The sequence below is a fragment of the Jatropha curcas genome, chromosome 3 (assembly GCF_041381405.1).
Source record: "Jatropha curcas cultivar XTBG-Jc1 chromosome 3, XTBG_Jcur_1.0, whole genome shotgun sequence".
Classification (NCBI taxonomy): Eukaryota; Viridiplantae; Streptophyta; class Magnoliopsida; order Malpighiales; family Euphorbiaceae; genus Jatropha; species Jatropha curcas.
The window spans coordinates 30117688-30132586 of NC_143153.1; the positions used below are offsets into that span (position 1 = coordinate 30117688).

At 33.1% G+C, this 14899-nt stretch overlaps 1 protein-coding gene across 3 annotated transcripts; it reads right to left on the minus strand.

Moving 5' to 3' along the window:
• Positions 1 to 508: 508 nt before the first annotated feature.
• On the minus strand, positions 509 to 10589 carry LOC105639799 (uncharacterized). 3 transcript variants are annotated; one of them, XM_089719323.1, is made up of 6 exons: positions 10403 to 10589; positions 7759 to 8164; positions 5243 to 5553; positions 5059 to 5118; positions 3730 to 3884; positions 509 to 1050 (listed from the first exon to the last, which is right to left on the minus strand). In XM_089719323.1, exons 2-6 carry the CDS (start codon positions 8130 to 8132, stop codon positions 775 to 777), a joined length of 1176 nt encoding a protein of 391 aa, XP_089575449.1. In that variant the 5' UTR covers positions 8133 to 8164; positions 10403 to 10589; the 3' UTR covers positions 509 to 774. The 3 variants fall into 3 exon arrangements, with proteins under 3 accessions (XP_089575449.1, XP_012079342.1, XP_089575448.1); XM_012223952.4 differs by having other exon boundaries at positions 3478 to 3884; positions 10403 to 10588; XM_089719322.1 differs by lacking the exon at positions 10403 to 10589 and adding an exon at positions 9690 to 9849 and having other exon boundaries at positions 3478 to 3884.
• Between the last annotated feature and the right edge of the window lie 4310 nt (positions 10590 to 14899).

The following is a 14899-nucleotide window of genomic DNA, read 5'->3' on the forward strand; positions in this document are numbered from 1 at the left end:
GATTTATTTGACTTTTTCTTTTTGCAGTATCAAACATATCAATCCAATCCATCAGACTAATAAGCGAATCTTTATCTAAGAATTGCTTGTACAGTGTTATTATCACAAAAACTTGTGGAATGCGTTGAAGGAAAACCTAAAACAGTCAAACATTGAAATATTAACAAGCATTCCTGTAGTGTCAAATTGAAGAGATAAGGGAAAATATTAAGTCCTGTGACAAATATACAATCACATAACTTCTCCCATGAGACTCAAAAAACATCCCCATTTTGCAGATTTGAACAGTAAAAGAGACGAGTCATTATGCTACACAAAGGAGAAAGGAGAGAGACGAAACGCATATGGTCAATGTAAGAAAGAAATCCATGATATCATATGAATCTAGCAGTTTTCACTATCCAATTCAATTCCTGGCTCGGATCGAGCTGTTAGCTTCAAGGAGGGACCTAACAACTGTGCTTCTCCAGTGTACACATTCTGCAAATTCTCACTAATCTAAAAAATATTTCCACAAACAAAATTATAATTGTATTAAAATAATAGCACATCTCTAAACAAAGCATCCAATGCTCTACAGCATAGATAAGAGACCTAATGAATATGGAGCATGTACAAATATGTAAGCAGCAGATGGGCAGCGGGAAGATACACATCAGAAAATGCATCAGCATTTACAATTATCATCTTGCAAAAGTGTTACTTCCAACAACTTTTGAAGAAGTTTCAGTCTTTTATGTACTCGAGACATCTAAATCACTTATCCAGCTAAGCTCAGGATTTACGGTTCCGGCCACCTCTGCCAGATTTTCTCCTCCCCGTCTTCTTCTTGTCATTGGAAAGATTGCTCCTGGATTTTGGAAGTGTTTTTCCACCAAAATTTACACGAGGCACAGTTGTACCTGTGGATATGTTAGTAGCTTCAGGAACGCATGATGTCTGCTCTTCTGTCTCTACCTGATGCTTCTCTGTGACCTCGTTTCTGAACATATTCAAGTCTTGCATCTCTTCCTTTGCTGCCTGATTATTTATTAGAATTCCTTCTTTAGTCTGCAGAAATGAAGGACACATCAGTTATAAATAACTCTCGTAATAGATGGGTGGCAATACAATTTAAAAAGAAGAAAAACATGCTGGTCCACAAAACATCAAAACATTAATCAATTCCAAATTCTACACAGAAATTGTCCCGTGAAAATGAATATAATCTGTGACTCCCACGACCAAAGCTATAATTGCCAATATGAGTAGCGGCAACAATCATACCACTGAAATCTTATGAACCAAGAAAATATCTTGATAGAAAATTTTTATGGAGTTGGCACAGTACGAATGTGAAAATTTTCAACTCACTAGCTGACAGGACAAGGACAAGGACAAGAACGATATATGATCACACAAACTGGAAGCAAGTCAGCACCAAGTTCTCAATACCACAATAATAAATGTTCTGGTTTTTCTAGACAACTGAGATATATAGCACTGGCTCATTCCCATATATCAGCACAGAGTTTCTATTACAAATAGCAATTTCTAGTATTAGCTAACATGTATATTTGGGATGGGGCACTATCACTACATGATATTAATTGAGGCCAATTGTTGCCAAAACAGTCACCTAAATAACAAGCATCAGCTAAGCATAGCTTAAGCTTTTTGATGCACCCATTGTACAAGATTGCTCCTAATAGTATACCAACTATAGCTCAACTCGACAGTAATTATTACTCTCTCATATATCAAACCTGGGACGTCTTAGAGCTCTCACATTCAATTATTCTTACCCAAGCAAGACCTCTCCATCAACCCTTTATTTGCATTACATAAAGCAAGCCCAACAATACATGGAGTTGAAAATTTTTGCCAAAGCTGCCAGTATAAAGCAGTACAAATAGTGAGACAACGAAAAGGTACATTGTACTGACTTGAAGAGAATCCATGTAGCTGGCTAAGAGATGTTATCAAGAAGCATTTAGAACCATGATCAGACTGAGACAAATGATAACAAATGAACTTGTTGAGAGAATATATTGTAATTGTATTTCTTGTATCTCATCAATCGATTACATAGGTCTATATATAAGGAATTCCTATGTTACCTAGCTATTTAGGAATACAAATCATAAACTAATTAGGAATCTAACTCCTAATAGAACTCTATTTACAACTAATCCTTAACACTCCCCCTCAAGTTGGAGCATAGATGATAATCATGCTCAACTTGTTACAAACTATTACTTTCAGCAAAGCACAATACCATACTCAGCAACTGTACCCACTTCATTATAGCAATAAAGAACCCCAAACCAAATAGTAGTAGCAGAATCAAGACAACACACTTAGGTTGTCGAAACAAATCTCACTGAACCAGAAAACAACTCATAGGGCTGTTTCAAGCTTCCATAATCAATGCCTCAAAGAGGAAACCCAGTAGCACAGATATTCAGAAACGCATCAAAGGAAAATCTGGCAAACAGAGCACACCACTGAAGGCCAAGAACACAATGCTAACTCACTGGGGTTGCACTGCTCTCGACAAAGGAGAGAGTTCAAAAGCAGAATACCCGTAACTGCAGCAAAGGTGCAGTACTAAACCCTAATGCAAAAAGGAATCACTAGAAAATCACCGAAAATTACCTAAACCAATTGTCATAGCAAAGGAAAAATATGTTTCCTCAGCAAATTAAAGCAACAACAGTAGCAGAAGACTGCCCGACACAGCTGTAACAGAATCGCAGCAAACAAACCTATTGAATAAGCCCAAGAATAAAGATGCAACTCACTGGGTTGCACGTCTATCTTCAAGTCAACGCCGGAGAGAGGAACCGGAGTGAAAAAGACCATTGGACATGCGCCAACGCATGAACCAGAGCAAGAAGAAAGAGGAGACGCGTGGGGGCCATTCACTTGGAATCCGACAACTGGATTCTGGGGAGGCGCTGATCAGCGGCTGGAGAATATCCTGAGGTCGGTGGTGAGACAAAATACTAACTCTAGAAAGGCTTCCTAAGGTGGTAGTGGCTTCTCATAAGGGAAGTTTCGGGAATTTTTTTTTTTTTTTTTTTAATGGAAGGCTCTAATACCATGTTGAGAGAATATATTGTAATTGTATTTCTTGTATCTCATCAATCGATTACATAGGTCTATATATAAGGAATTCCTACGCTAGCTATTTAGGAATACAAATCATAAACTAATTAGGAATCTAACTCCTAATAGAACTCTATTTACAACTAATCCTTAACAGAAATAGACAAGTAAAGGCGAGTATTTTAAGCCTTCAGCACCTCCCGTTGTAAGTGCTGTATACACCAAAAATATGCCAGGGAATGAAAGAAGCATTGCCCAGTATACACTTAACAACACTGTTTATCTAGCACGAAAGGACGGCAGAATGGATTGGTTTTTTTTTTTTTTTTTTTTTTGAAAGGGGGGGGGGGGGGGGGTTGGGGATAGAGAGAGAGAGATGAAACTTACATCTTCACATGAAACCCCAACCACAGGCTGATCTGTGCTTTCAATCATATCAGGATGAGTGGTGACCTCTCCGTGACTTGAAACAGCACTTTCAGGGAGAAACTGTGAGATGGTGTATAGAGATCTAACAGGCATTCTATCATCATTTTCAAGAGGGGAAGCAGGATTTTGATCAGAACTGGTCAATGCATCACAAGATACAGGCATGATCAGCCTATTAACAGAAGCAAACTTCCCAGGATTTTCACTCACCACCTTCTCAATCCGGACCTTCAACTTGCGAACTAGCAATTGTAATGCTTCAATTTTCAAAAGAATATTTTCACAGATATTATCAATTCCTTTGGTCTCAAGAGATGCCCATCCATCTTGAAAGCCAAACTCATCATTAACATTGATTGCCTTATCTGAAAAAGACCCAGATAAGAAAAGTTAGGCACATGATAAACTGAATTTTAGCAATAATAGTCAATAGAGAATATATAATTTAAAAAAAAAAAAAAAAGTTTCCCGATGTGTGTGCAGCATGCAGTTTCTGATCTAGATAACATCCATTCATTATAGGCTGAATACATAAATTTACCTCTGCACTTTATTGTTTTAACCTTATAGAACTCTCAATTTTTTCTTGGAACCATCGAATACTTCAACTTATGAAATTACATTTGTTAAACACTTTAGTTCGCAACATCATTTTATTGAACACGTCAACTTAGAAAATTAGATTAGTTAAATACTTATTAGATCGTTGAAAAATGAAAAAATTATTGTTCAGAAGTAGTGCTCATCATACATCAAATCATGTTTTGCACATAAAAGCCAAAAACTCTAAAAGATGTTATTATTTGTGCAGGAAGGTGTGCAAAGTCCAAAATTCATAAGTTCAAGTGTATAATAGATCTTTATCAAACTTGAGGTCCCACAAGATTGAAATAAGAAAGTTCAAGATGAATGTAAGCACTTGACCAATCATTATATCAATTCTATTTTTCATGGCACCATCTTTTTTGGAATAATATTTAAGATCTTTATGCCAATAAACCCAACTCTAAATTCTGACAGCATAATATCAATTTTGCTTATAATCTTCTACTTAGTCTCGATTTGAATAATAATGAGGTATACTTTACCATTGCAGGAAACAAAAAACATCAGAAGTACAAATATGTAGAAACTTGAAAGAGAAACTGGAAGAAGTTGTTTAAAAGGGAAGACAAAACAATAAATTCTACAATCAACATCAAGAAAACAAGGTAAATTTTGATGCACGTCGTCTCACAATCAAGTAATCAGAAGTGCGCTCTCTATCACACAGAGCTATATGTTGTTGTCATCATATAGAAACATGTTAGAATACATGCACACATTTGCTAACGTGTGATTGTCTCTAGTCCTTTATTAGACTAACTACTTCAATCAAGTTGAGGCTCAAAAGGAAATGTATCAAAGACTAGCATATGGAAGCATCAAATCCATGAACAGATGCTAAACACAGTATATAAGGCATTTCTAGATTACTCAGTTTTATCATTTAAAAATTTCAGTTAAAAAACGAAGTCAAAACAAATTTTAACTCCTTACCTGGATTATTGCTGCAATTGTCATTCATAGAAGCACCATTGGCAGAAGACTTCCTAGTTTCTGGTCAAGAAAGAAAAGGGGAAAAGAATAAGAAAAGGGAATATGAAAAGACATTACTCTCCTAGGAAAATGCTTGTCATCGGGATGCAAATGCTACAGGTAATAGGCAAATCGGAATGCTTACCATAATAGGAAAAGAGGTTATGTTGTAGCATATATGATGATATGTCAGTTGCCTCCTCAATTCTTTTTCTTTTCTTTCTTTTCATGACTTTGTTCCTTTTAGTACAACTTGAAAATGGTGTTGACTTTGCATCAATTCCTTCTATTAAAAACGTACCATAATCAAACTGCTTTCTCTGTTCATGTTCTGCAAGTTCTCTGTCATACTTAAGCGCCTGGGACTGAAATTCTTTAATTTGCAATTCTATCCACTTGCATCGCCACATAAGAGGACGTATAAATCTCCTCCAATGGTCTGTCAACTTTTTCCTCCTGAACAATTGGAGAAAATAAATTAAACAAGGGACTGAATATTCCATAGTTGAACAAAGCATGAATATTCAATGAAATGATAAAATTAGAAATTGACTCCAAAAGCTAATTTTCCTTTGTATAACCATGGAAATTCAAACATGTAAAATAAGGAGGAAGTCAATAGAGAGGAGCACAATTAATGCTTTCTCTACCAGAAAGAGAGAACCACATCAGTCCACTTAAAGGATCAAATTGGTATTTACACTTTTTCTGAGATGGAATCATTGGATATTTTATTATCATAATCAATTCTCCTTCAGTATATTGAAAATTAGAAACAGAAGTGGTGTTAAGACATGAGAGAATTTTTAGCGGCAATCCCCCTAAAGGATTGCCCGACAACAAGGTGGACATAGATCTTTCAGCTTATCTGTAATAGAGCTACATGTGCAATCCCATTAAGACTTTCCAAGGAAAGGTCAATGCTGCCTTTATGCGCAGGGCAATTTTCCATCACTCCACAAGGAATCTAAGACCTAGATCATTGTACAAAAATCATCCCTGATGGTGTAACAGCGCTACTCAAAGATTAACCAATAACTTAGTCTAGGTGCAGCACACATGTTTGAAACACAAAAGATTGTGGTAAATAGCATTGATGGGTCCAAGAGGAAGCATACCCCAATAACAAAAATAAAGTCAATATTAAGTTACATGATTAAGAAGTCAAGAGCAGTTTGCCTATCTATAGTACTGCACACTGAAGTAAAAGGTACTAATCAAGATGTCTTTAAGCATAGAGAAAGATCCGCGCCTAAAGGCTCTCCTATTAAATCCCTTCAAAAAAGAGGGATTGAAACTACTGAATTCTTGCGAAAATAGTAGTGTATAACCTTCCATGCCAACAAACTTGGAGCAACTACCAAAGAAATTCTCATGACGGAGAACAGAGGAAGTGTTAAGAACCTGGAATCAACACAGCAAACTGAGGACACTGGTTCAAGGAGTATTAAAATTATCTTGTTTGGATATGTTTATAGGCATTATACCCATGGTAATGAAAACTTAGCAGCAGCAGCTGAAAGCTTGGATTAAGTAGCTAAATCAGTTTGTGGCTGTAGTGTAGTTTTTCTACATAATTGGCAGTTATTTCTAGCTTCCTTATAGGTTGTTATTTTCAGTTTTCTAGTTTACTAGTTTATAGTTGGTTCTGTCCACTGCCATGATATTTAAAGAACATGGGCGTGAACAAAAGGCGCAAAGATTAAACTTAAAAGTTTGGTTTTAGGAGATCAGAAGTTCTCTCCAATAAGCTCGTTGTCACGAGCAAATTTTATGGTTAATTCAAAATAGCCCACAAGGGAAGGAAGTCAACTATCAAGAGACCTGTGACCAATCACAAGTTGGGACTTTAGCAGCAAGCCAACCTCCATAATTGCGTAACCCAAAGTGTTTTAGTAAAAGGCAACGAGTGGATTTGACAGCGTTTTCGTTTAGTCTCATTGTTCCATGGTTTTGTTCCCTTTTCTGAATGTCAGTGATGGTTAAAATCCTCCGCCATGCAGGTTTCAAACTAAAAACCTTAGTCAAAGACAAATGTTCCAGAACACTTACAATGGCTAGTTAATCTTTTCAATTCTTGTGCTTCTTTAACAAGAGGTGGAGGCAATCCATGTAATCACATTAATTTAGTTATTGGATTTAATGATTCTTAAGATAATTTGCCCATATTATACTCACAACTGAACTGAGCATCATGTATTAAGGATAAACTGAGTTAACATTTAAAGATAAGTTACTATAGGCAAAACCGAGATGCTCCCTCTCCACCCTTGATCTCACTTACCAATGATGCAGCTTATAATCCAAAACAAAGTAAAAACAATGATGCGCTAATATTACTGTGGAGAATAGAGAAAAATTTGAAGAGAAACCCCAACTTAAATATGCTCAAATACATCCCAAATTCATCATCAAAAAGATCATCGTTAATATTTCTACAAAAGAAGGTAGTAAAACTTTCTTTTAATTATGGATGACTATACTTCCTCCAGCTACACAACAAACAAGTCATTTCACCAAGAAAAGTTAGTTGACAATGACTCACAATACTATACACCAAAATAGAGGGCCATGATATCACATATCTTTATCTTTCATCAGAAAGTTACCTACACATGAGCATTAAAATGTAATGAACCAATTGAATCAAACAGTAAGTACCTCATTTGAAATGCTCCTCCATCAAATACCGATGCTGCTGCATCACAGAGACAGCACTGTGATTCAACTTCAGCATCACCTAACACTGCAAGATTCTCAGTCTCAGATAATGTGTCACCAAAAGAACTCATACTCTCAGTTGCATCCTCACATCGAGCTTCAATTTGTCCATTGTCACCAGATTTTGTACACTCAATTATATTAATATCCATATCCTCGCTTAGTTTAGCTTGGTCATAATTTAAAGCTTCCTCATGGAAATTATTGTCCTCATAATTACTTATACATTTCGCAAACTTATCTTCTTGAACTTGGGATACGCCTCCATTGTCTTTACTAGCCAAAGCTTTTGATTTCTCCAAATCAGGCCCCATATTAATTTGCTCCAAGATTATTATACATTCATCTGCAACAAAATAATCTCTTAGTAAAAAGTTTAGTTATTGAGATTTCCATGGCAAAGCAACTAAACAAGGTAATAACTAGAACTTCACATCTTTTTTTTTTTTTTTTTTCTTTTGGGGGGGGGTGGCCGTGTGTGGGATGGTGGAAAGGATACAAGTGAAAATCAATTGGAAGATAGGAAAATGCAACTGAAAACCAAAACAAAACTTGGAGGGATCATTAATTTCTGCACAATGGGAAGCTAATCTTTAATTTTTAAGACAGAGGTCAGACAATATGAAGAAAGCTAACCAAGATAATGTAGTAACTTAAACTAAAATAAAACATGTTTTATCGGGGAGGATTTTTTTTTTTTTTTTTTTTTTTTTTTTTTTGGGGGGGGGGGGGGGGGTTATTAAAATATAAAACTATAATTAGAAAAAATCTTAGTGGGACCACAGCCACCCCACCCTATAACCTAGTTTTGCCCCTGAAATTGGAGACATAGTATAACTTGTAGGATGCAGTCCAAGAAAAATGGGGAAAAAACCATTCACATAGCTGATTCAAACTATTTTGAAACTAAGCATTAGTCTAGATGAGTTCACCTTTATTTCAATTACTCCCTTTACTCCAAAATATAAGTCATTTTTGAGTGATTATGTTGTCCCAAAATATAAGTCGTTTTGAGTATTTTTAAAAAAATAATAAATGATGTTTTTCCGATGTTAGCCTTGTTTAGATTAGTTACAATAAATACTTTCAAAAGTAACTATTGGTTTTGAGATAAAGGATAATTTGGGCAAATTACCCTTGAATTTGTTATAATATAGGAGAACTAATTGCTTCCTCAATCTTTCTGCAATAACCTTAAACAACATATATTTTGTGACAAAGGGAGTATCCAATAAACTGAATTAAATGTAGTCATCTTTATAGCAAGGAACATAAAATTCAAACTTCAAAATGTTCTCTTCTCATGATTTGTTCACTGAAAGAACATAAAATCATTTGACTCATAAAGTTGCACGGTTAACATTTTCCTTTCTTCAATGACAAAAAATGGATGCCATGATAAACAAAATAACTAAAGAGCAGTTAATTGTCGGCTTGATAGCACAAGCTCAATCTACCCATCTCCGTCCATAGATGAGGAAAGGGCAGCTACACTTGACTTCAGAGCCAGCTAATCCTTAGAAATATAAATGCACACAAAAACGAAAAAAGAAAGTTCCCTAGACAAGCAAGCTAAAGCATAAATGAACAATAGAAACCTACAGCATATCTTGCTCAGTTTCATCAAAATATATGGAAAATCAACAGAATTCCTAGAAACAAGACTCCAAATGAAAAAAATAATCTTGAAAGCATCTCATGCCAAAATCTTGAAATTGCATGAGAGAGAGAGAGAGAGAGAGAGAATTTGAACTCTTTATGTGATAGAAAATTCAAGAAACAACAAAAATAACCCAAAATGAATTAATAGAGGAAGCTTTAAACAAAACCCTAAAACCGTAACACACAAAGAAAGATCAATTAACACTTACGCAGACAAAAAATTGGGATCGACTAAGTTATGCTGAAAAAGCGAATGCCACCTCCGGTGTTAATAGTCGAGCTGGTGACTGACAGAATCGTGGTGGTTAATGACTGTATGCGAGCAACGAAAATACAGTTTAAGGCGTGCGCAGCGAAGCAGACGCAAGATTAATGGACTCTTAAAGGCGGTTCAAAGGTTGCGTCAGTGTCAACTTGGTTGGCAGCGGGGCGGGTACCCGCAAAAAATAAACTATCCGAATTCGAATCCGTTAATAATGTAAGCACCCGAATCCGTTAAGAAACAAACCAATAATACCCAAACCCGTCCCAAATCCGTTTAGAAATACCCCGCGTACTAGCCGAATCCGTTTAAATACCCGTTTAATCACCAACTATTACAATTCCGCAAATCTAAATTCCCTTGTATAATGGCCATTCATAAATTGGTACAATCATAGCATTCTCAAGACATCAACGAATTAAGAGTAAAAGCAAATTATCATCATATCAAACAAATGGAATTGTTGCAGAAATACATTTTATTTTTTGCATGTAGAGATTTTACATTTTGTACAAAAAGCTGAACCCATAAATTAATTCAACAATTCCTCCTTTCTGTCTTTTTATACGTGTTTACAAAAATAAAATAGAAAAAAAAAAGGAACGATGCAAAACGAAAATAAAAAATGAGAATGAAATAAAAAAAAAATCAAGAACGAACCTGCGGCTGAAGAGCACTTGTACACTTGAAGAGCACATCTGCTGCGGAGGCGATGGCCAAGAACGAAAGCAACGGGAAGGTCTTCAAGTAAGACAGTGGCTGTAGAAGTGAAGAAAACGAGCGGCGCAGGGAAGGGAGGAGGGAGGAGAATACGTTTAACTTGAGTTTGAGAGAACTTTCTGTTTGTATGATTAAAATCCAACCCTAGGCTAAAACGACGTTGTGTTGGTTGTGGATTCAATTAAACCTCCTACACCAAAATTACGTCGTTTTGACGGTAAAATAGTTATTTTTGTTATTATTATTATTAAAGTTATTATTATTCCTAAAGTTGTTATTATTATTATTGTTATTATTAGTTATTAATTATTAATTAATTATAAGGCTATAATTATATTTCAATATTATAGTAAGTGTAATAACAAAATATTATACAAAGTATTAAGTTTAATATTTTTTTATTAGATATTATACCTAGTAGGTTGTAATTAATTATGGTTGCTGTAATCCTTAATCTATATTGTAATATCCCGAATTTTTATTTTCAAAACTTTAGAATTTTTTATTAAATCAAAAATCCGAATTTTTTTTATAGTATGGGTCGTGAAGACCGAGCATTTCTAACTTGAGCCCAAATTTGAATTGAGCCCAAGCCCAAAAACAGAACGTTCAGAAATTTCGATGAAATAAAATGGGTCGTGACAAAGTTGGTATCAGAGCGTAAGTTGGGACTTAGGAATCAATTGCGGAACATAGGAATTTAAATAGAGAACTCCTCTGTTGGGATCGGCCGTAACCAACAAAGGAGCTGTAGTCTGGATTGAATTCCATTTTAGTGCCGATGGACGCATCGTGCACGAGGATGGAAGGAAATCTGTATCAAACTTAGGATGAGAACTAAAGGTACATAAATAATAGGAAATTAAAATAGGTCTGGGTAACTGACATTTATAAACGAAATATTTTGAGTTTGCTAAATCCCCTCTATAAAATTTTGAAGTAGAGGATCAGTTGGAAATTGGTGTAATGGCCTGATCACCCAGTACACCTTGATCCAACAAGAGACACTGCTTCGAAAATTATTTAAAATGGTTTAGAAAAAAATTTGGAGTTTTAAAGACAATAAGAAAGTGAGTTTATTTGAACTATGATTTGAGAAAAATGTTTTATTCTTTGCTTGTTGGAAATTGTTTTTATTGTGAAGTTGCAATTAATTGTTTGATTTTATTATTTTGTCGGCATGTCAAAAATTTATTTGATTTTAGAATTTAAATTACTTATAATGATCGCATGTTTGATTAATTTTTATCATATTGTCTATCCCGAGGACTAAATTAGGCTTGCAAAAGTTAATATTGATAAAATAATAATAAATGGTATAGAATATGAATTAGAATGAACATTTCAATGAAGATAGAAATTAAATTCTAGAACTGTTACTGTTAGGGAATAAAAAGTGAAAATTGTAATTTACATTACATGAAGGGTAAAAAAAAAAAAAAAAGAGGATCTAAGACAAATAAATTAAACTCTCAATTATTCAAGGCTAAACTCAAGGATGTAAAAAGAGAAAATTTGTAAATTATTTAAGTATAACATTAAGGAGAATAGAGACTTATTGGCATAATTAAAAAGAGTTAGACGTGAAAACAATAAGTTGTGTCTAAATACAATAAAAGGTATTTGATTGGTCAAATCTCGATATACAAAATTTAAATGGAGTAATTAAAGCAAAATAAAAGACAAAGGTAAATCAATTATGTGATTACATGTTAAAAACTTTCTTTGGAGAAATTAGTGTGAAGGGTAAAATTTGAGTGTTTTAATATAGAATTAAAAAGTGGTTAGTAAATAATTGCGCTAGTGTACGATAAAAGTATTTTAACAAGAATAGAACTTGTATAAAAGAACTGAGAGTGAGCTCGAATAACCCTGTAGACAATGAAAATTTCAAGAAAATTTTTCTTAAAATCTTGGATTAAAGTAACAGTTTTTCGACTTTGATTAAGCAAAGATTTCGTCATAATATATGTTAAATAAATAAATCAAATTAAATTTCAAATTGTTTTACTTTTTGCAAATTATGTATTTGGTTTTCATAAAGAAATGTGTAATAAAATTTAATTTGGGAAAAATATAAGTATTAAGCATTTTGTTGTAAAGCTCGGTTAATTGTAAGATTTTTATTTAAAGAAAGATTTTCTAGCAACTGTCCGATGATAGTTTAGAGGCTAAAGTAACAAAGCTTCCTATAAGTATCAGCTAGGTGGTATTGTATAGCTTGAACGAAATTTTGGTTTAAATATGATTGGTGGTAGAAATACAAGCAGAATACCTCATTCACTTCGTTTCCTCGATTTATATTTTTGCTCGCGAGCTGTCTCCTTGGTATTGGAAGCAATTTCATATAACTTTAAAATTTCCATGCATCCATTCTTATTCTTTCCCACTAGATTCAATTCGAGGACGAATTGTCTTAAGGGGGGGAGATTGTAATATCCCGAATTTTTATTTTCAAAACTTTAGAATTTTTTATTAAATCAAAAATTCGAATTTTTTTTATAGTATGGGTCGTGAAGACCGAGCATTTCTAACTTGAGCCCAAATTTGAATTGAGCCCAAGCCCAAAAACAGAACGTTCAGAAATTTCGATGAAATAAAATGGGTCGTGACATATATACAGTAGACTTCTAAGTTTAAGTATACTAGTATATATAATGATACTAATAAAAAAATAAAAAGATATTTACTAATATCTAATTGTAATTATGTCTATAAATTTATTAGTGATATTTTATATGAGTTATATTATAATTTACTAAAAGTCTATCTAGATTTCACATTTCACACGAGTTATATTTCAAATTAAGATAGAATTATAATTATCATTAAAAGTTTAATATTGATGTTGATAAGTAGCTTTAAAAAATTTTAATTATAACATTATTAACATTCTATTCAATTAAAAACTTTTTTTATGTTTAATAAATTTCATAATTACCAAACAATAAAATATTCAATTAAATTATTAAAACACGACATGAATACTAAATATATGATTTTGTTTAATATATTTTATGAAAAAAAAAAACTAAATTCAATTTATTAAAATATTATAATTTAATTGACATAATTTTATTAAAAGTTTACTTATTCATAAGATTATATTACTTCCAATAATATTTTATTCATTAATAAATATTTAAATTATAAATTATTATAGTTATCGGTATATATATATTGTACGTATATTTTATACAAGATTTAAAAAAAAAAAAGATTATACAAGAATATTAAGTAGCTTGGAGTTAAATTAATTTAAATGATCCACTACTCGCCCACCTGAACTCATATCCACTCCAAACCCAATGCATGTATTAAAATCACAATCCAAACCCACCTCAAATCCGTTTCTATATTACCTAAACCCGCCAAAATCTGGTAGGTTAAATTATCATCCCATGTGTCAACTACCAAAGGAGGTCTCTAAGTGGGGTCTGTTTAGAGTCACGCGTCGGTGACTGACAGGACCTTGGGAATTTGCCTTTCTTAATTAATTATATATATACTATAATTAATCATTTAAAATAATTATGTGACTACATTCTATTTTATAATTTTATATTTCATGTTAATTTAAATACTCAATCATTTTTTAGTAAGAACGTTACTATTCATTAGGATGGATTAAATTTTCTTTTATCGTCTTTCTACATGATTTGAACGTCCAAAAGGATTTTGAAAATTTAATTTTCTTTCTATAAATTCTTTGAAAAATCTCTAGTCATAATAATTATAACGTTTAATATGTGAACTTTAATATGTTATCTCTCATTTAATATAGTTAAATAAAATAATTTCGTCAATCTAATCAAGTTGATGTAATTATTTGTTCTCCAAAAAAAAAAAAAAAAAACCTATGCGCTCTCTATTTTTCTTCTTCCCTTCCATGGGCGACTGCCGATGAGCTTTCACTGATGGTCACCTCTTTTTCTTTTCTTTTTTTATTTATATTTTTGCAAATAATTCTCAAATCTGTATATTATTATTCAGTTATTGAGATTTATTGTCACCCTATATACTGGGAACCAATCAAAATTGGCTACGTGGAGCCATTCATAATCTCTTGCCAAGAGGGAAGATCTTGGTTCTAGAAGAACAAGATTTTGGTTTTGTTGTCAGATCTAATTATAAGTTATTCTTGTCATTATAATGATGATTTTGCCTAGCGTTTATGCAAAAATAAGTGCAGATTTTCGAAAGAAATCAAATTGGACTTATAGAGTCGAATAATGGCTATAAATAGCGCCCAAGTGAAGCAAGCGATCACCTTTTACACAAATATTATGTTCTATCAACTCAATCAATACTTCAAATCAAAATTGTATTTTTTTATTCTTTGTATAAATAGATTATTATTAGACTTTCTATACAAAAATATAAAAACATAGAAACATCTAAATCTGTATCATATATATATGTATACAGTTTCCTCTT

Bases quoted from the DNA above. Each gene is read 5' to 3' on its own strand.
- LOC105639799 (XM_012223952.4), bottom strand. From the start codon at position 8,132: ATGGGGCCTGATTTGGAGAAATCAAAAGCTTTGGCTAGTAAAGACAAT. The intron at 5,554-7,758 runs GTACTTACTGTT...CCAATTGTTCAG, and splicing joins GGAGGAGCATTTCAAATGAG to GAGGAAAAAGTTGACAGACC. The intron at 5,119-5,242 runs GTAAGCATTCCG...TTTCTTGACCAG, and splicing joins TAACCTCTTTTCCTATTATG to AAACTAGGAAGTCTTCTGCC.